Genomic DNA, 21,806 nt, shown 5'->3' with positions numbered 1-21,806 from the left:
GGAGCTTGGATGACCCTTTCCAATAGAGCTTGGAAAACCGTTTGCAAGGAAGCTTGGAAGACCTCTTCTAAGGCAGCTTGGAAGACTGTTTCCAAGGGAGATTGAAATACCTATTCCAAGCAAATTTGTACGACCTCTTCCAAGGAAGCTTTGAAGACCTTTTCCAAGGAAGCTTGGAAGACTTCTTCCATGGGAGCTTTTTAGGCCATTTTTAAAGGAGCTTGGAAGACCTCGTCCAAGGGATGACCCTCTCCAATGGGAGCATGGAAGTCCTCTTCGAAGAGCGCAAGCTCAAGGGAGCTTGGAAGACCTTTGGCAAAGGAGTTTGGGAAACATTTTCCAAAGAAGCTCACGAGAACTTTTTATTTAAAAACTAAATTAAGCTCTTGAGAGCATTTCTCACTTATCTCCCTATCTCTCTGGTTCCCGGCGTAATCTAATTACCGAAGGAAAGATCCCTTCGGTTGAATGCTAAGTTCGAATCAATGGGTGCGTGTGGGTATGCGTAACTGATAGCCGATACTCGATACCTGCACGGAGGAACGGTGGAAGATTGCTAATTTAATTAAAAATTGCTTCTTCTCAGGGCAAGCCCGGCACGGGCTAGCAGCAGAAGCAGCAGCATTCGCACTATCGGGTTGCGTTAATTGCGAATTGCGCCTACTGGAAGTCCGCCGCTGATAGCAATTTCCTGCGTAATGGGCGGGTATGCGTTGTTACATGGCGGTATGAGAAATGACTTAATGAGATTAGAATGCACTGGGAGTGCGATTGAAACAGGTAGGATGCTTTATGATTATTAATTACGACGTTCCTTTGAACTTATTGATCATGATCGGGGAAACTAAGTGCCATTCATGTTCGCCGATGATGTGATGAAAGCTTGGGGGTTAATTTTAATGGGTCATTTATAAAACCTGTAAAACTAATGACTATATGAGTGAAACATATGTTTCCTTTCTGTGGCTATTACCAATATGTTCAACGATCACCTCATCGAAACCAATCACATTACAACCATTCAATGCAATTTTAAACAAAAATCGTAAAAAATGTCGATCATTCCAAATCATGCAGCTTCAACCATTCTGAACTTCATTCCTTTTTAATTAGATCTGACCATGATTCATGGTCCATGTATGAGAAGATACTTTCTCTTCCTTCTCTGAAAGTTGAAGCTGTTTTTACTTTCAAAATTTCCAGTTCAATTGCTGCACGACAAAATACAAAAAAAAAAGAAAATGCATCCAATGGAATCAGGTGTCGATGAACGGCCAAAAAATGTAGCGACCACCTTACCACATACTGCGTAAGATACTCCACCAAATCAGTCGCAACTCTTCAGCGATGTTTCAGTGCAAAGTCCCCGACAGATTGGTCAATCTTGTTTTCATCGTTTTGATACTGCACACGGTTGTTGACCACTGCACCGCATGGCCCGTCCTCAGTGGATCACCAGAGCTGAGTCACTTCAATGGAGCCATAGCGCGAACCGACATAACCTGTGCCCGGCGAGTGATTGGGAAAGGAACCGCTCTTCCCGTGAACGTGTATTTTGCGACGCCGGTAGGTATTCATTGGAGCCAATGCAGAATCATTTTAGAATAACATCTCAACTGTCCACTTCCAGCTAACAATCACGGCCTATTCAGCGGAAGCGACCGAATACAGTAAGCAAGGATTTACGCTAGGCATCGGGAACGGAGGTCTCAATAAGAATTCGATCAGTTTGAACGTTGGTGGACCGATTAGTGTGCTGCCGTACGCAGTGGAGGTTTCTTTCTACTGTGCTGCTCCTCCTCCTGCAGGATGAGACATTTGTTGGAAATAAGTATAGTGCTGAAGAGAATATTGTCAATGTTTAATATCGGATAAAATCATATAATTTGTATGAATAATTTGTATGAATAAATCTATGCAAATCCGCTTGTTTCTTTTTGTTTCTTTGCCGTCAAGCATACCAACGAAAGAAATACCTAGAAACTGTTTCGTTCAACTACACCTCTATATTGAAATAACAAGAGCCATACGGTGCTCAAATTCTAATTATTATCGAACATGCATCTACCTTGAAATTCTATTCACAGAATGTCAGAATTTTAGCCAAAATGGAGTGTTTGAAAATATTCCATCATGGTAATTATGATTTGGTAATTTTTCGTACTAAAATTCAATAAATAGGATAAGTGTATCCAACGATGTGGTAATAGTGTAAATAAATTGAAATAAAAATATCGTACCACCTACCGAAGGGTTTCAAAACGTTGATCGATAGATTTCTATCAAAATTTGCTTGGAAAAATATCGTTTCTCTCTGTTTTCGATTGCACTAACATTGGGCACACTGTTCCTATTATGGAGGTAAAAGGTAACTTTGGTTCCTAATGTTGCGGTATCCCATTAAAATCATATGGGATTTTGGAGGATAGAAACACTACCGCAACAATAGGAACATACATAGCAGTGAAAATATTAAGGAAAAGAGCGACCCCCAATCACCATGTCATTGTTGCCACAAAACTCTGCAAACAGCTCTCCGTTTTCGCTCATTTCTCCGTGACCATGGCGTCCCATGACGTGCTCATAGTCCGAGTTGTCGGAACTAACCTTCGCGTTGAAGTCGCCCATAAGGATCTTGACATCACCTTCCGGAATCTTTATCTTTTATCTTGAAATTTGGCAGCATCGGTTGGCGCGTAACATTGGATTATGGTAAGGTTTCGAACCCATGTTCTGAATCTGACTACAATTATCCTCTTATTAATAGGTTCCCACTTCATGAGCGCAGCGTGGGCGTGGGCGCTGAGCAGGAAACCAACTCCACGGTGGCGAGGAGCGTGTTCACCTCGTAGGCCAGAGTATAGGAGAATTTGACCCAACATCAATCTGTGTTTTCTAAAGTTCGGCCAACGGACTTCGCTCAATCCTAGGATCTCAAGCTTCATACGGCATGCCTCATTGGCTAGTTGTGCCAGTTTACCCTGCTGGGCTCAGTTTACCCTGCTGGGCTAGGGTTAATACATTCCAAGTTTCAATTCTTGTCCGTTGTTTTCGCACTCAAAGTCGTTGCCGTTGAATCAGTTCGTAATCTTCCATTTTCGGTTTCAGTAACGGTTTTTTGATATCGGAAATAGCCCCAAGTAACACAGAAAACATCTTTGAGAATAAACTTTAAAAAAAGACGTTGTAGAATAGTACTATAATCGTATTTGTACACATATTATGTTGATTTAATCATGTTTTAACTGTGTTTGGCAATAAAAAGTTTTTTCAGACTCTAGTTTAATTTAAAAACATTTCACTAATACTTCACTTTTGCAAAAGAAAATAAAAAATGAATAACTCTTTTAAAGAAAAACTAGAAAGGACGAGCAAATTCCTTTTAATTCTACTATTGTGCTTATCTTCGGACAGATAGGCCTATTTCGTCTGTGACTTACAGACTTCTTCAGTGTCAAGTGCTCGACTTGACACTTGACACTGAAGAAGTCTGTAAGTCACAGACGAAATAGGCCTATCTGTCCGAAGATAAGCACAGTAGTAGAATTAAAAGGAATTTGCTCGTCCTTTCTAGTTTTTCTTTAAAAGAGTTATTCATTTTTTATTTTCTTTTGCAAAAGTGAAGTATTAGTGAAATGTTTTTAAATTAAACTAGAGTCTGAAGTAACAAGTTCTACTAAAAGCTCTAAAGTAAATAGTAAAGGGAATAAAAAGTTACTGAAAAATGTTATCATCCTCACCGTGGGCTTCGTGGCCGTGCGGTTAGCGGCGTCAGTCGTTTAGGCGTATTGTGAGTGCCACGGAGCGAGGGTTCGATTCCCGCTCCAGCCGAAGTAAACTTTTCGTCAAACGAAAAATCCTCCACTGGTCCACTGGGTGTTTCGTGTTGTCCGTTGCCTAATGTTAGTGAATGTTCAGTCTGTGCAACCTCTGGTCGAAGACGGCGTAGTGTCTTTTTTTACAAGTTAAAATAACGTAAATTTAGCGTTGGTTACACAAGATATTTGTGTCATCGTTTTCCTTCAATTGAAGATGATATGTATAACATCAGTAGCACATATATATATTATAACCTTTGAGCTCAAACATGTTATTAAAACGTTATTTTGACGTACTAAATACGTTAATGTACAACATTATCAGTTTGATATCTCTTCTCACTGACTTGATCATTATTTAAGATACATCTCTTTCACTTAAAATTTCAAGGCAATCCATAGACGATAGCAACTTTAATTTTATGCTTTGCGGTTTGATCCCGCTACAAGTATGCTAAACGGGGTTACAAATGGGTATGTTAATAGCCTCTAGAAAACTTGGCGCATACCACCAAGCAGACCACAGTCACCACGGCTCGAAAGATGGGCGCCACCATTCAAATTTATTTGCATGGCAGGCCTCCCGTCACCTTAAAATCACTGGCAGGGGTACTTACGTGGCGGCTAATCTCACTTACCAGCACAGTTTTTACACTATTTTTGATCCCGCGAAACATACTAAAACAATTAATTGGTATTCGTTCTAAGAAACGCACTCAAACTTTGTTATCGTTATACCTATGTTCAAAACAGGTCATCCAAAACCAAAAATTTATTCGACACACATGTTATTGAGATGTATAATAGTCGTAATTTGAACGTATTTCTAGAACTTTGAGTTTTTCCGTATATCAGGCCAGACCAATTACAATGCCTGCTAAAAAGTTTCACACTACCATTTTTATATATAGCCGTTTGTTCATCTACTGATGTTTCTGCCAAAAATTATCCATTTCGAACATTCTAAATATGTAATGAAAAAATATAATTTCATTATTAGTAATGAAGACAAATTGTTAAAAGAACATCATTATTACATCTTAATTGAAAATAACATCCCAAAACATTCTGACGGTACTTTGTCAAGAAGCCACCATGTTGCATGTCTGAAAATTTGTTTGAAAATTTCTTACAAACCACAGAGATGTCAAAAAACATCTTTCTTATTTCAAATCCGATGGAAAGCGAATGAATTTATGACGAGGAAAAGTGCTTATTTCACCATACATTTTGAACGGCACATGAAATTGAGTCATAATGCCCAAACATCGAGATGGTAAATTACAAAAGAATTGTAAGGCCCAAAAATTATTTCTAGCCATCACTAAATACTGCTTTTATAATAGATGCCATATTTATTTGCTGTGCGTGGCTAATAAATAATAATTTCGTGCCAGCTATAAGTAAGATGTTATGATGTTGCTGAGAACATATTCGATGCATAATTTTATGTTATAAGAATGTATCGAAAAACATCTTCAGTAACATCAAAGATGTTTTATAAGCCGCCATTTTTTGCGCTTTTTCGGTTATATAAGTGTATGAAAATACGTTTCCCATATTTGAAACAAAACATGGACGTTTGTATTAAACATGTATTATATACAGTTTTATAACAAATTGTGTTACTTGGGAGGTTGTTGGCCTAAGGTCCCCTATCCACCGTGATGGGGCTGCCACCTTAGGTCTAGCTTCCGGTGGAGGAGCATTTCATACTCAGCCGCTGGATGCCAGAACAGACGTTGTTTGAGCCGCACCTCCTTGGCAAACAGACGCTCGAGACGTTTCTCCTCAATCTAACTGAAGTCAGAAGGACAACAGTGCCCAAGCTGCACTACCAGCTAAGCACACAACTCTTAGCCCAGTACAAAATCCGACTAGGGGTGATTCGACGAATCGCTCCCATACAAACTTCAAATTGATTTTTAAATAGGTTCCCGGGCTCCAAAATTAATGAAAATTTGGATTTCGGCTCAGTTTGGCGTACAGATTGAAATTATCTCAACATCGCCTAAAAAGCCAATTAAAGGCGAACAAGAAAAACTATTATTTTATACTCCCATTATCTTGATTTGCGTTACAATCATAGCGCCATAGCGCCATATTCTGTATTCGAGGCAAACAACATTTATGTATCGAACGTAACATTTCCCTTTCGTGACGAACCAGCACAATTGTGCTGTTGAGCGGTAATAGTTTTGCATATTTTTTCATCTTTTTAGACTTTGTGTTATGTGATGTAAACTGTTTCAATAATTCAGCCATAACTTATACTTATTTGTGTGTAAACAAACTTTTGTTTGCATTTCCTGTGAAATTTACCACAACAAGGTAAACAAAAAGTAGGCAAAAACCGCGAAATATGGAAAAGTTTTATCTGTCGCATATTTTTTTATTTCCGATTTATCTAGGTAGTCAAAGCTATAAATCGAAAGATAAAAAGTAGTTCTCCCAAATAAGGAAAAATAATTGTTGTTTTTTTGGAAAATCTAAGAGATCTGGGGAGTCAGAGTTGAGCAATTTGAATGGAAATTTCACTTTTTGCGTTCCGCCACGAAAGAGATATAGCAATAGTATGTGACGGTAGTATGCAACATTGGGTGTGACGGTAAAAGCATTACGGCGACAACGATAAAAAGTACGGCTCACTGCATGACACCCCCTGGGAGCCCCTGAAACTCCTTTGAATCCCTTAAAAGGGTTCCAATACGTCTCTGAGTCTCCCTGGAATGCCCCTGAGACCCCGTGAAGTATCTCAGAGACTCGCTGAGACGCCATTAACGCCTATCAAACGCCACTGCAGCCTCTTGGTACCCCCTGAAATGTCCTTACCCCTTCAGGACGCGCACCATTCAAAAAAGTACAACACTACCAAAAAACCTCGCTCGTCGTATACAGTGCGTGAGCGGTTCAGTTTTAGCTACTTAATTGCGCGCGTCCTGAAAGGTTAAAACAACCTAATTCATTCATTTATTTAGAATTACATCAAATTCAAGATAAAACTGAATCAACAATATTTCTCCATAATACACGGTTCATGGCTGCCGCTCTCCATCCTCGGTCGCGCCCGATGCTCGCCAAGTCACGCTCCACCTGGTCCGCCCATCGTGCTCTCTGCGCTCCACGCCTTCTTGTGCCAACCGGATCAGTTGCAAACACCAGCTTAGCAGGGTTGTTGTCCGGCATTCTTGCAACATGCCCTGCCCACCGTATCCTTCCGGCTTTGGCCACCTTCTGGTTGCTGGGTTCGCCGTAAAGTGCAGCGAGCTCGTGGTTCATTCTTCTCCGCCACACACCGTTCTCCTGCACACCGCCGAAGATCGTCCTTAGCACGCGTCGCTCGAAAACTCCGAGTGCTTGCAGGTCCTCCTCGAGCATGGTCCATGTCTCGTGTCCGTAGAGGATCACCGGTTTTATTAGCGTTTTGTACATGGTGCATTTGGTGCGTGGGTGAATCTTTTTCGACCGCAGTTTCTTCTGGAGCCCGTAGTAGGCCCGACTTCCGCTGCTGATGCGCCTCCGAATTTCACGGCTCACGTTGTTGTCAGCCGTCAGTAAGGATCCGAGGTAGACGAATTCCTCCACCACCTCAAAAGTATCCCCGTCTATCGTAACATTACTACCCAGACGGATCCGGTCGTTTTCGGTTCCGCCTACAAGCATGTACTTTGTTTTTGAGGCATTCACCACCAGTCCGACCTTTGCTACTTCGCGTTTCAGGCGGGTGTACAGCTCTGCCACCGTTCCAAATATTCTGGCAATAATGTCCATGTCGTCCGCAAAGCACACAAATTGACCGGATTTTGTGAAAATCGTTCCCCGGCTGTTGAGCCCGGCTCGTCACATCACACCTTCCAGAGCGATGTTGAAGATTAGGCATGAGAGTCGATCCCCTTGTCGCAGTCCCCGGCGAGATTCGAATGAACTAGATAGTTCACCCGAAACCCTTACGCAGTTTTGCACACCGTCCATCGTTGCTTTAATCAGTCTAATCAGCTTCCCAGGAAAGCCGTTTTCGTCCATGATTCTCCATAGCTCTGCGCGGTCGATACTGTCGTATGCCGCTTTGAAGTCGATGAACAGGTGATGCGTTGGGACCTGGTATTCACGGCATTTCTGGAGGATTTGCCGTACGGTAAAGATCTGGTCCGTTGTCGACCGGCCGTCGATGAAGCCGGCTTGATAACTTCCCACGAACTCATTTGTTTTAGGTGACAGACGACGGAAGATGATCTGGGATAGCACTTTGTAGGCAGCATTCAAAAAAACAACCTAATACGCGCGCTTAAACTTCCCTTGAAACACCCCTGAGGCCTCCTAGAATCCTTTTTAGACTTCCTGAAACGCCCCTGAGACCTCCGTGTACCCCACTGAAACCCCTTTTTTTTTTTTTTTTTTTTTTTTTTCCTTCTAAACCATAGGGGGATAAATCTGCTCATCAGACACCCTAACAGGGAGGTTAGGGTAGTGTGGGGATGAGGCCGTCTTCTACAATGCCGGTAGAAGCCAGGACTACTCTCTCCTCGACCCACTAAAACACATTCCTATGGTCGCCAAACCCTACGTCTCTCCGGAACCACCAAGAAGGTATTGCTTCAGAGACTCTGAAGCACTGAAACCCCTTGGAACCCCCTGAAATGCCCATGTAACCTCCTTTTAATCTCTCCTTTAAACGACACAGGCCACCGAAAATGCCACGTGATTTATGAACGCTCTCTGAGCAGTTCTCGCTCTTTTTATGCAGGTCATAAACAGGTGCATAAATTATCCTGCATAAAAAGGAAGCTTTGCCGGGGCCCATGGAGTATTATTCAAACGTTAGCTACATAAGCCGATGGCCATGGGCTCAATCACAGACCCGGCATTTGCATTTTTTATCAGGGCCTGTCCATAAACTACGTAGACTCGAAGGGGGGCGGGGAGAGCCTGGCCAAAGTCTACGGTCCATACAAATTTCGAAACCAGGATTCGTGCAGGTCTGTGAATGTCTATATTGGTTCGCGAAAGAATGTAGAGTAAATGATCTACAATGATCATTTAAGTCTATCCACGGTCTTACTACGGGTTGCAAATGTATGCGAGGTCAGTTCAGGTCTGTGCACATCTACGAAGGATCGCACAATTTCTAGTATATCTGGGAAGGTCTGGCAATAATTTTAAAACAAAATTCACATTCTGTGAAGTCTTGAAAGACCCGGAAAGCAAATATTGTTATTAATGCAGCAGAATTTCTTAATCAAACTCAATAGAATCGGTGAAGATGTGCATTAACTGAAAAATCTTTGCAAATATTTACGGAAGTCGGGAATAATACGGTTAAACTGATGTGACAGCTGTTTGATCATTTAGTGTTCAACTTCATTGGGTTTGCATGCCCAGATCAGTGTTAGGAAACAATTTTCATGTCTACAAAAACAAAGCAAATCAAGATTAGAGGCCGTTTATCAACTATGTGGATCCAATTTTAGTATTCTGTGAGCCTGTTTTCCAAGCAAAACTTTCAAGCGTGTATAGAGCGTAGACACATAAAACACATGTTTATCCTAGAACAGTGTGTATATTCTGTAAAAACGAAACATGTTGCTCGCAGCTTCCATTCATGCAACGAATTGCTGCAGTAATTGCTACCTAACAGGGACCGCTTGCGTTTGTCATTTCAGGCCAAACATTTCTATAGGTCCTACAGGGGACAGACAAAATGATCGGTACAGACAAAATTTTCACTTTTCAAAAAATTATCAACTAGCTGTAACCTTTCGAAAAGTGCATCAAATATTCTCAAATTTTTATAAGTAAGTTCATCAACTAGTTGTGTATCAGTGTTCTAAATTTGAGAAAGATCAGGCCATGTTCCACGAAGGTATAAAGATTCTTGAAAAAGATAAAATTATCCGATAGTCAACTTTGAGCTGTTATATCTCCGAATTCAATAAACCGAATGCAATGAAACTTTGACCATTTATGACTTATACAATGAGTACATCCCGCGAAGGTAAGGAAGAGAGAGAATGAGTTTTTAGTGGGTCGATCCCCACATAACCCGAGGAACTACCTCGTGGGTATCTGCTGTAGATTTTCTCAATCCGAATGACGAATGACATTTCAAGAGAACCCTCGGTGCCTAGAAAAATCTGACAGTCGAACATTCCCAGCGCTATTCCCCGTTCAATACTCTAGAGAGCGTGATGCCGATAATGAAACTGCATGACAAAATTATTTGTCCGGAGGAAATAGAGAAATAGTCATTTTTGAAAATTTTAGGAATTCTAACTACGGGATTTCTTAGCTGGTTAGAAACGTACTTTCAAAATCCGAGGACCAAATGGCAGAGCATTTGGTGTAAAAGTTTACCAACAGAAAAGTTGAGTCTTCCAACCGTTAAATATGGTGATTCTAGAGGAAGTAGAAATTGTAAAACGTGCATTACGAAAATGGTTATTTACGCTATTTCATCAATCATTCTTTTCATAAGCATGAGATGTTTCTTCCACCAAATAAAGCAGAAATAAAACGAACGAAGTATCGATTTATGTGTTCATGGAACAAGCTTGGCTTTTTCTTAATATCTTCTACTTCGCGTGTACTACTGTTTGTCAGCTCCACACTGGTCCTGCGTACTGTACAGCGGACATCATGGCCCATATTGTGTGCAGCTTTACCTGAAACTTAGGGGAACGGTTGAGAAATATTATGGATTAAAAAAATGATATGTCTAGGTAACAACTGGACTACCAGCTTTCAATGCAAATATCGATAAGGCTTCTAGAATGCAAACTCTATAAAATCAAAGATATTGTTGGGCTCCACTAGAAGTTTTAGTCAGCAGCCACTACTGCCAAAGTGCCAAAAAAGTTAAAAACATTTAATTTTTTGAGCACAAGACTAAGTGACGTTTGTTCCACAGTAAAACTTCATTGCAGCAACCTGCTTACTTCGATGCTAATTTTTGGGTAGTATTTTCTAGTATTTCCTAGTATTTAACGATATTTACCAGAAGAAGTTAAGAGTTGCATGCCCCTTGGAAAGTAACAACATAGCCGCCAACAAATTGAAAAAGTACTGGAATACATATTAAAAATAGATTAATTTACTAAAAAATCGTGGAAAAAATTAAATCGCTACTACTTCTTCTCTTGTTAAAAATTTTAAGTTAAGTCAAATGTTTTCCAGAGTTCATCATATAAGTAACGAATGGTCAAAATTTCATTGCAATCGGTTCATTAAATCCGGAGAGATAATAGCTCAAAGTTGGCTATCGGATAATTTTACCTTTTTCTAGAATCTTTATAACTTTGTGGAAAATGGCCCGATCTTTCCCAAATTTGGACCACTGATACACAACTAGTTGATGAACCTACAGTAAAAATTGAGAATATTTGATGCCGTTTTCGAAATGTTACAGCTAGTTGAACATTTTTTGGAAGTGAAAATTTCGCCTGTCCCGATCATTTTGATCCCCTATACGCTCACTCATCTGCCTCGCTGCGGAGACTGCTCTCTCTCGTTCTCTGTGGCTGAAGCGGTATAACAGTTTGTTCCTTTATAGTGGAACATGTTTGTCTTTGATTGCCTTCTCTTCAGCTTGGTGAGACAGCCTAAAGGGGTTTGGCGTGAACTCTCACTCGGAAGATCTGAGTTCAATTCTCGTACAAAGATTTTCTTAAGTTTCTCTGAAAAGTCAGTGCTATAATTAACACTTTTCACACAGCAATCAGCAGTGTAATTTTTAGATCACACATAAATTTCTATCGAACACTATGGAGGTCAATTTGTTACATTCAGTTTGTCATAAATTTACAGATTTTGTTCGTACTGTGCATATACGCTTGACGTAGAAGTAAAAGTTACTTTGTAGTCAATAAGCTATTAATGTAGGTATTTGGACAAAACAAAAAATCTAATTATTTTCAGATTTTATAAATTCGTATCGTGTTTTTTTTTTACTTTTGAAAAAAATAATTGAAATTAAACATTCAAATAGGTATAATCAGTAGATTGTTTTTATTTCTTGAATTTATACCGACTGTAAAAATAAAAACTATTCCCATGGATGAAAGACCTCCGTCCATATCATACTGTTATCCGACATAGTCTCACGTGCACGTATCTCCCAAGCCGTGTGCAGGAAGAAAGTCCTTTACCTACATCAATCCACATTTCGCTCGGTAAAGGGTGAATCTTTTCTTTCTTCCAAGTGGCAACCGCTTGTTCGAAACCCCTCATTTGCATGCGGATTCCTTGTTCTCGGGTGATGTGCGTTGTGTTTGTTTCCATATTTCGAAAGGTGACGCATTTTTTGGGTGACCTTTCCTTGGGATAAAAAACCTGTTTCAGGTTTTTTTTCCTTGCAAGGCTCCTACTTGCGTGAGGAAAAAAACTATTCCGGCGCTCGGCTTGACTGACGATTCTCACGCGAGATGGACCGTTATTAATCGGAAAACACTGTGCGGCCCTAGGGGAAACTAGGGGATATGCAGCATGTAATTGAAATAATGGAACACCGGAGAGCCGCGAACAACCAGCAGCGACTTCCGCGTTTTTGTCAAAATTTGGTATGCTGCGGAAAACCGGTTTCTCGATTTGTAACAGTTATGTTTTCTTGAATGTTAATTTGTCGGTTGTGGGAACAGCGCGCGTGAGACTCTGGAACATTACTTTCCACAGATTACAATTCCGACCCGAGATTTTCTCAGGATATGTTTGAATTCATTATTAAGCGTAGATCATTGCTGTTAGAGGTCTTGTACTTCTACAACTCTAAACATTTTTGTTTGAAATTCAAAAAGCTTAATAATGTGTTTATACAGTTCACACCATATCCAAAACTAAAATTGACTGGTTCTTCATCGGATAGCCCTTAATATCCAGACTCACTTTGCAAAAGATTTTACACTTAGACCAAGGAAGGTTCAAAATTGACCATGGCCGTTATGGCAATGCCTTGTTTGCGGGAATATTTTTCAGTGAATGTGAATCTATTTTTTTTTATAAATTTATTATTAAACCTCATAATAAACTATCACCTATCTCGATCAGCATTCAATGGCCGAAACGACAAGCATTAAACCAGCTCAAAATTTCATTTCACAAGATTTCCATCAAACTTCCTCATTTCGAGCAGCGAATATTTTCATCTTTCCCTAATACTGTGCAAACCAGTAAAAAAAAGAAGCCTTCGAAACGAGGGTGGAAATTCGTGCAACTTCTCCCAACCATCGTCGTCATCATTTTCCATCATCATCACACCATCTCCATTTGTTTGTGTGCCCTTCTGCTGCTGCTGGCCAAACGATGATGTCGAGCCTAGAGACGATCCCCGGCCGGCAGACATGGCTGCAGCAACTCAAGTGCCGTTTCGGGACGGCACAAAATTAACAAGGAAGAAAATTTATGCACCGAACTTGAGTTCCCTCCGGTTTTATTTTTTTTTTTTACTTTGCGACGACAGGTTGTCTTCCATCTTGACGACGAGAACGAAGGGCCCACTACTGGAAAAGTAACGATGGTACGATGCGCCGTTCTGTCAGGGTTTTCAAGAACCGAGGGAGTATCCATGGTGCTGCCGGTGTGGGTCAAGGAAATGGATTTTTAGCTAATTGGAAAATGATGAGAAGTCATTTTGTCCAAATATTGTCTCCCATTAATAATGTTTCAATTTGGTATGCTCATTAGAGCCGACATTCAAGGTGGATTACCTTTCGATTGGTTCTGATGTTTTCACATTTATCACTTGTAGATACTGTCTTACGCTTAAATAAAGCGCTAGCATTGTAGTACTATTAATATGTGCTGAGTTTAATTTCAAACAATGTCTTAGTTTAATATAGCTGTCATAAGAATAATTTCTGATTTACAGCTAATACTTCTCCACAATTATGCTGCTATTTTCTCTAAAATACGTTTGGTCGACGGGTATTAGACTTTTTTGACAAATACTACCAGTAAGTTGTGAATATTTGTACTCTTTGGAGTCTAAGCAATATAACCCGAATAAAATATTTACTACAATGGAACAATTTTCCACAAAACAGCATGAATGGTCATTGTCACGAACGTTCCTCGTTTTTTTAGCACACCTTCCACTCACCGTTGTTGTATAGATTGACGTTTTAGTGATTTGAAACAACGTCATTTGGCATAATGCTATTTGGCATAAAGGCCATTTGGCATAATGCCGTTTGGCATAATATGAAGAACAGCCTTCTTGGTTAGAATGTTCATAATCCTTGTTATGCCAAATGGGCATTATGCCAAAATTTAATGACCGTTATGCCAAATGGCCATTATGCCAAATGGCATTATGCCAAATGGCATTATGCCAAATGGCATTATAGCAAAGGCGGTAGAGCTATTCTTAAACACTTCCGAGTTGGAAGCTAGAGAAAATACAAAACGTTAGTTGACCTAGAGGAACTGAACTGAACTCAAAGTTGGCCTCAAATCTTTCTCAACCAAACTGAATTATGCGACCAAGTATCAGGCAGTCTAAATTGTATTATTGCTACAGGAAACTTCAATAAACCTGTTTAAAAGGTCGGAACTGCGAATTTGAGTGGACTTTGCGAAAAAGTTACTCGCCCTCTCGGCGAGACTCGAACTTACGACTCCTACTCACTTGACAGGCACGTTACCAATACACTAAGACCCGGCCACCGAAACGTAACATGGAGTAACCCGTTAGCTTACAGTTGAGGTTGAAATACGTATCTGTGGAAGGATGCAAATTTTTAGTGGAATAAAAAGGAACTGTCGATTTTTTTTGCTCAAGGTACTTTACTAACACGCTCAGGTACATTATCTCATGAAAACATGTCTAGCGACGACTCAATGTTCATGCTTTCCCATAACAATTATCGTGATGCTCTGGGAATGGACTAGTGTCCTCAATAACACATGCGATAACAGAAGAAACTCTTTAGGGATACCTTCAGGAATTCCTCCAGGGAATTCTACAGAAAACCATGCAGTAATTCTTCCAGATATTTCCCCCATGGACTGCTCCATGAATTCCTACAGGAAATCCTCCAGAGAATGTTCCATGAAAAAAAAGATCCCCCAGGAATTCTTCTATGGATTGCTGCAGGGTTTCCTCCACAAAATTATACAGGAATTCCTTCAAAAATACCTTCAGAGATAACTTCAGGGACTCATCCAGGGATTCCTACAGGCAATCCTTCACGTACCGTTATTTCGGGTGAAATTGATCAGTGGGGTGAAATTGATCGACGTGAGGGCAATTTTTATTTGTCAAAAATAAAGCTTTGAACTTAAAACAATTTGTAGAAAATGACCATCATCTGGCTCAAGGGTTATTGAATGATGAGTGTACATGTTTTACAGCTTATTAGTCACATATTTCTATATTAAATTCAATATTTTCCGAAACTGCCTAATTGGCGAATTTCAAAGACACTTTCAAACTTTTGTTACCGTAACTGTATCGCACATGGAAAAAATATTCGAATGAATGTTAATAGCTGCCAAGTGTTCGCTAAACCCGATTTCGTCATCAAAAGTTCTATGAATATTCATATTTATGCATAAAATTGTTCCTTTTTCTTAAGTAATGACTTGTTTAGTATGAAAATTGCATACTTTTAGGCGTTTTCTTTAGATTTATTAAACTAAAAATTTAAATAACTAGAAAAATACTAAATTTGTGTAAGTTTTACAAAGCTTTTCGGATTCTGGGGTGGTTAATTCAGATGGAAAATTCATTTCCTGCTCTTACAAAGACATTTCACTGACTGATCAATTTCACCCCGAAACTAAAATTTCTGATTTTTTATTTTAAATGATATTTATTGCAATAAAATGATTTGCAGTAAAATTTTCAACCTCGTTGACTGATGAAACCCCTGGAGGTACTTGTTTTAAAGCATTGAATTTGACCATATCGATAACTATTCAAAAATTAGAAGCCAAAAACTGTGAAAAGTGATCAATTTCACCCGAAATCACGGTAATCTGTTTGCGCGCGGGAAACGGATCTGGCTTCGGACACTTAGAATTCACTTCGCGACGAATCTTGGAATTAACTACGACACTTTATTCTTCGACAGAAACACTCTAGTTATCGATAAAGGACGTCTATTTCCCGGCGAGCTCGATACAAAACTAAACTTTATTAGGCTATGTACACGATCAGCTGACCATGAGAGAATTGGTCTACTCCTAGAATAATCAAATATCTCATTCTCTTATCATAATTCAGTTCAGTTGAAATGGCAATAGTGCAAGCGTGCAACAAACGAGGATCGATAGAGTTAGAAATTGTGGAACATGTTTCATCTTCTCGCATATACTCTCTCGGTTAACCCTCGCGTGACCATGCCGGCCGCCTTGAAATCTTGGAGATTTCAAAAATACTACCTGACCCTACGCTAAACTTATCTACTGCTATCTGTATTGGTTTGTTTTCGAATTCACATTGTTTCTTCATATATTGAACATTGTCGGTCGCCGGGTTGACCGCATTATATACTTCTGCTGCTGCTGCTGCTGGAGCCGGACGTATTGTTCTGCTACTGCTTCGACATCGATTAGACTGGATACGACCTTGACCCTTGTTCGTTGGTAAACATTGGACTGCTGCCGTTGATGCTGTGCGACGTGGATCTGTTGTTGCTTTCAGGAACTGGACATGATGATTGACTTCGGATGGATTTGGCTTCTTCGCATGACACTCGGATGCTGGATCATTCTCGCTGCTGTGCTTTATCTGGAATCTTCTTCGTTCCAGGGCTGTGGACTTCACGACTGCGGGCTTCGACTCGATGCGGATACGGCTACAGTTGGACTTCTGGTTGGTTTGCATACTCGGTTGCTCTCCTTGGTGATGGTCCGTCTTCGTTGATGAATAGACGAGGCCCCTGTGGCCGCCGTCGATGGTGCTATAAATCAAATGAACGGGTGCTTTTTCAAACTGAATTACTGTACAAAACAAGGACTTGCCTGGAACGGAGGCCAGTTGGCCTCCGCGGCGCCGCCAGGCGCTGATGATACCCCTACACGTCACGATGGTGATTGTCGGTACTTGCTGGCGAGTTGCTCATGTGCTGACGGAACATCAAAATGCCGAGACCGTTGTACGAGTTGGCCATACTCGTTGACGACCTCTTCGTTGGTTCCTGGAGGATGAATAGCGCTCTTCTACCTCCGCTGCGGGCTCGCGAACTCGATAATTGGAGAGACCGGATCGAATAGTGACTGATTTCCATCGTTTCTTGGACTGGAAACGAGGACGGAATGTGGCTACGAATGAAAAATGAGCCGATTAACTTTTTGAATTTCGATAAAATACTTAACTTAACTGGTCTGCGGAGGCCTTTCGACCTCCGCCGGTGGAGGAGTCCTAGTTCTCCCCTGCTGACGATTGGAAATTGTCGCTGATTGGAAGGATGCAGACCTTCGAGATTGCTCTTTTGTAGCAGCCATCCTTCGTTCGAACAGTCACTACCCGAATGTTTCCGTCTGCTCCGGTGTGTACCTCTGTTATCCGACCCAGAAGCCAACTCAACGGTGGTTGATTCTCGTCCTTCAGCACCACCATCGTTCCGACCTTCACGTTGTCTCGCTTCTTGGTCCACTTCGTGCGATTATGCAGGTTCGACAAATATTGAGTGGACCATTTCCTCCACAAAAGTTGCACAAAATGCTGCACGGTTTGCCATGCAGACAATCGGTTTTCCGGTAAGCCATCAAGGTTCGGCTCCGGAATCGCTGCCAACGGACGTTGGATGAGGAAATGACCCGGTGTTAGAGCCTCGTAGTCACTGGGGTCGTTGCTAACCGGAGTGAGCGGGCGAGAGTTTAGAACTGCCTCAATCTGCGTGAGCAGTGTCTGGAACTCGTCGTACTGCAGGGTTTTTGCCCCGATGGTTCGTTTCAACAGTGTTTTGAAGGACTTCACTGCGCTCTCCCACAATCCTCCGAAGTTTGGGGAGCGGGCGGGGATGAAACGAAACTCTATATTGTCGTTCGCTGTTTCTCTGACCACGGTGTTCTGGAACTGCTGGTCGATGAAGAGCTTCTTCAGTTCTGCCAACTCTCGATTGGCCCCGATGAAATTTCTGCCGTTGTCACACATGATGAGAGACGGTCTTCCGCGTCGTGACGTGAAACGTCTGAGGGAAGCTAGGAATGCCTGAGACGTTTGATCAGCTACCAATTCCAGGTGGGCTGCCTTCGTTACCAGGCAGACGAAAACGACGACAAAGCATTTCACGGGACGGGCAGAACGCTGAGGATATTTCATTTGGAATGGTCCACACAGATCAATGCCGACGCGTTGGAAGGGACTACAAGGTGTAACCCTCTCTGACGGAAGATCCGCCATCAGTTGCTCGTGAATCTTCGGCTTGACACGGAAGCAGCGAACACAGTCGTGGATAACCTTTCGAGCTACATTGCGAGCATTTGTCGACCAGTATTTTCCGCGAACGGACGAGACCAATAGCTGCTGTCCCGCATGGAACAAATTCTGATGGTATTCAGTCATGACAAGCGTGGTGAACGGATGACGATGATCAATGACATATGGGTGTTTCCGGCCTGCAGGAACCTTGGCGTTCCGCAACCGGCCGCCGACGCAAATAATGCCATCTACCATCTTGGGATTCAGTGAAGCGATACGGGAGGAATCTTGAACCGTTCGACCACGTGACAATTCGGCGTATTCTTGCGGAAAGGATTCTTTCTGGGCGAGGCAAACTAGCAAACGAAGCGCTGCGTCACGTTCGGCGAGCGTAAGATAACCTTGCTTGCGACGCTCCCGATTTGTAGCTCTCGCATTGAAGCAGAACCGTTGCAGGAAGGCTACCAGCGTCACAAGATCTGTTAGTGATGACCGACGACTGAAGATTTCGCTAGGCTCCGCGCTGGGCAACAGTGCAGAAACAGCTCCCTTTTCCTCCAGAATCGACGGCTGAAGTTGACTTGTGTCCGGTTCAGAATTTGGCCAGTTTGCTCGGTCTTGGAGTAGCCAGTGAGGTCCATGCCACCAGAGGGACTCGTACTGTAGCTGTGGGGGTGCCATGCCCCGAGAAATGATGTCTGCTGGGTTCTCTGTTCCGGGAACGTGATTCCAGGTCCCGGCCTTGGTGACGTGCTGGATCTCCGATACACGGTTGCTGACGAATTCTTTCCATCTGGAGGGAACTGACGCTAGCCAGTATTTCACAATTGTCGAATCTGTCCAGAAATGCGATTCCACGGTCATGTGGATGCTGTCGATAACCTTCTCGTAGAGATGTGCGAGTAACAGTGCCGAGGAAAGCTCGAGTCGTGGAGTGGAGAGTGACTTCTTCTTCTTCTTGAGATTCTCTAGAGGAGCAACTCGAGACTTCGCTGTAAGCAACCGTACGTCTACGGTACCATCATTTGTAACGGTTCGGATGTAAATGCACGCGCCGTAAGCCTTTCGTGAAGCATCACAGAACCCATGTAGTTCGACGGATTCCAGTGACTTTGTGACTCCAATCCAACGTGGAACCGTGATTCCGTCCAAGCCGATCATGTTTCTGCGGTACTCTAGCCATCTTTCCCTCAACTCTTCGCTTAATGGAGTGTCCCAGCTGCATTCACGCTCCCAGAGCTCCTGTACGAACAGTTTTGCTTGAACGATGACTGGACCGATCAATCCCAACGGATCGAACAAACGGGAGATATCCGACAAAACTGTCCGCTTGGTTACAGCATCTGACTCGTTCCACTTCGGAGTGCTGAAGCGGTAAGCATCTGTTCGTGGTTCCCATTGTAGCCCTAGCGTTTTCACAGTGGAATCACTTGAATCTAGCGTGAGAATTGTTCGATCATCGCGAAGATGCTCCGGAACGTGGCGTAATATTTCCTCGCTGTTGGAATTCCACTTCCTTAACGTAAAACCACCAGACTGCATCAAATCCACCATTTCTTCGACAAACTGCTTTCCTTCATCTACCTCGTCGACTCCTGACAGCATGTCATCGACGTAGAAGTCTTCCTTCAGAACGGCTGCTGCCATGGGATGGGATTCCTTTTCCTCCTCTGCTAATTGCACCAGACATCTAGTAGCGAGATATGGTGCGGACGCTGTTCCATACGTCACTGTCGCCAACTCGAACGTTCGAATTTCTTGGTCGGTGTTGCCCTTCCACACGATCCTCTGCAGCTTTCGATCGGGACCAGAAACAGCTATCATGCGATACATTTTCGCCACATCCGCAACGACAGCAAAACGATGAAGACGGAATCGGAGATTTATGTTGATTAGCTCATCCTGCACTACCGGGCCGACCATCAATGCCTCGTTGAGCGATACTCCTGTTGAGGTCTTGCACGAAGCGTCAAACACCACTCGTAGTTTGGTTGTTGTGCTCTCTGGCTTCAGCACCGCATGATGAGGCATGTAGTATGCAACTCCTTCACAGTCCTCAGAAACCTCCACCATGTGACCCATATCCAGGTATTCTTGGATGAAGTCGGAGTATTGAGTTCGCAATTCCGGGTTCACAGACAAACGCCGCTCCAAGCAGTTCAGTCGTCGAATGGCAATGGATCTTGATTCGCCTAGTCTCTCGACGAGATAATCTTTCTTCGGTAGTGTAACGATGAATCGCCCAGTTTCGTCGCGCACTGTCGTCTTCGCAAAAATCTCCTCGCAAGCAGATTCTTCCACGGAATGATTGCTGACCGTACGACAGGTTTCAATCTCCCAGAATTTAGTTAGCTGGTCTTGCAACTCCGTTGTAGAACAAACGTTGACTACGGAACGTGGTTCGTTGATTGGGATATCCGGAACTCGGCCAGAAACAATCCAGCCGAAAACAGTGTTCTGCAGTGTAGGTCCATTCTCCGTCGCTTTCAGCCGTCCATCGGCCAACAAGTCCAGGTAGTACTCCGCCCCGATGATCACATCCACCGGCCCAGATTCGTAGAAGTCTGGATCCGCCATGAACGTCGACTCAGGAAGGTTCCATTCCGATGGGATGAAACTGGAGGTCGGCAGCGAAACAGTCAGCTTCGGCAAGACGAAAAACTGCATCTCTTCTTCGAACGGAGAAATCATTCGCGACCTTGGAGAAACTTCTGCGCTCACTCGCTTGGTAGACACACTCTGTGCAGACCCAATGCCTTGCACTGATAAGAATGTGGGGGAGACTCGAAACTTGAGCTTGTTCGAAAACTCCCTAGTCATGAGACAATGCTGGGAGCAAGAATCCAACAAAGCTCGAGCAAGCATAATGTTTCCAAAACGGTCTTTGACTCGTACGAGTGCCGTTGACAAAAGAATGTTGTGGGTAGGTGTTTTGGGTAGTGCAACGTAGTTGTGGCTTGTGTTGGGTTGACTTGTGCTTGGCTGTGGTCTATTGATTTGTGAGTTGGCAGTGTGTGTGGGTGCATTGTTTGACTGAGTGTGTGCTTGTTGGTTCGGATGCTGTGGGTTTGATTGTGGTTGACGTTGTTGTGGGCTGGATTCTTGATTTCTCGTCTGCGCGGGTGGAACGGAGGATCTTACCGGGGTGAAGTGCAGCATGGTGTGGTGTTTCTGCCGGCAGTGGTGACAGACACCTTTGTCGCACGTCCTTGAGAAATGACCAGGATGCAGGCAGTTCCGACACAGCTTGCTCTTCATCACCGCTTCGTTGCGCTCCGTAACCTTCATTTTCTGGAACTTGGTACAGTGAAATGGAGAATGCCAAGACTCGCCACAAAATGGACATTTGTTGGACATCTTCACCACAGCGTGGCACACAGCAATCTTCGACTGGCGTTGATCGTAACTGGTAGACTTCGACGGAGCTATTGACTGCAGGACGGAACACTGATTGCGAAGGAAAGTTACCAAATCCTGGTATTTCGGCACGTTTTTGGAATTGTGGTGCGCTTCCCATAAACGCAACGTCGCTGTATCCATCCGGGCGCAAAGCATGTAGGCGAGAATAGTACTCCACTGGGCTGTTTGCTCGCCTACCTTGTCCAACATCTGCAAGTTCTTTTCGAACTCGC

At 42.7% G+C, this 21,806-nt stretch overlaps 1 protein-coding gene across 1 annotated transcript; it reads left to right on the top strand.

Annotated features, from left to right (window-relative positions):
* Nucleotides 1-1,136: 1,136 nt before the first annotated feature.
* On the top strand, nt 1,137-1,912 carry LOC134287383 (uncharacterized). Its single transcript, XM_062849142.1, has 2 exons — nt 1,137-1,566; nt 1,631-1,912. The coding sequence occupies exons 1-2, from the start codon at nt 1,348-1,350 to the stop codon at nt 1,811-1,813; spliced, it is 402 nt and encodes a 133-aa protein (XP_062705126.1). The 5' UTR covers nt 1,137-1,347; the 3' UTR covers nt 1,814-1,912.
* The last annotated feature ends 19,894 nt before the right edge of the window (nt 1,913-21,806 follow it).

This window comes from Aedes albopictus, chromosome 2 (genome assembly GCF_035046485.1).
Source record: "Aedes albopictus strain Foshan chromosome 2, AalbF5, whole genome shotgun sequence".
Lineage (NCBI taxonomy): Eukaryota > Metazoa > Arthropoda > Insecta > Diptera > Culicidae > Aedes > Aedes albopictus.
The sequence above is the reverse complement of the archived record's forward strand: the minus strand, read 5'-3'. Positions and strand labels throughout refer to the sequence as shown.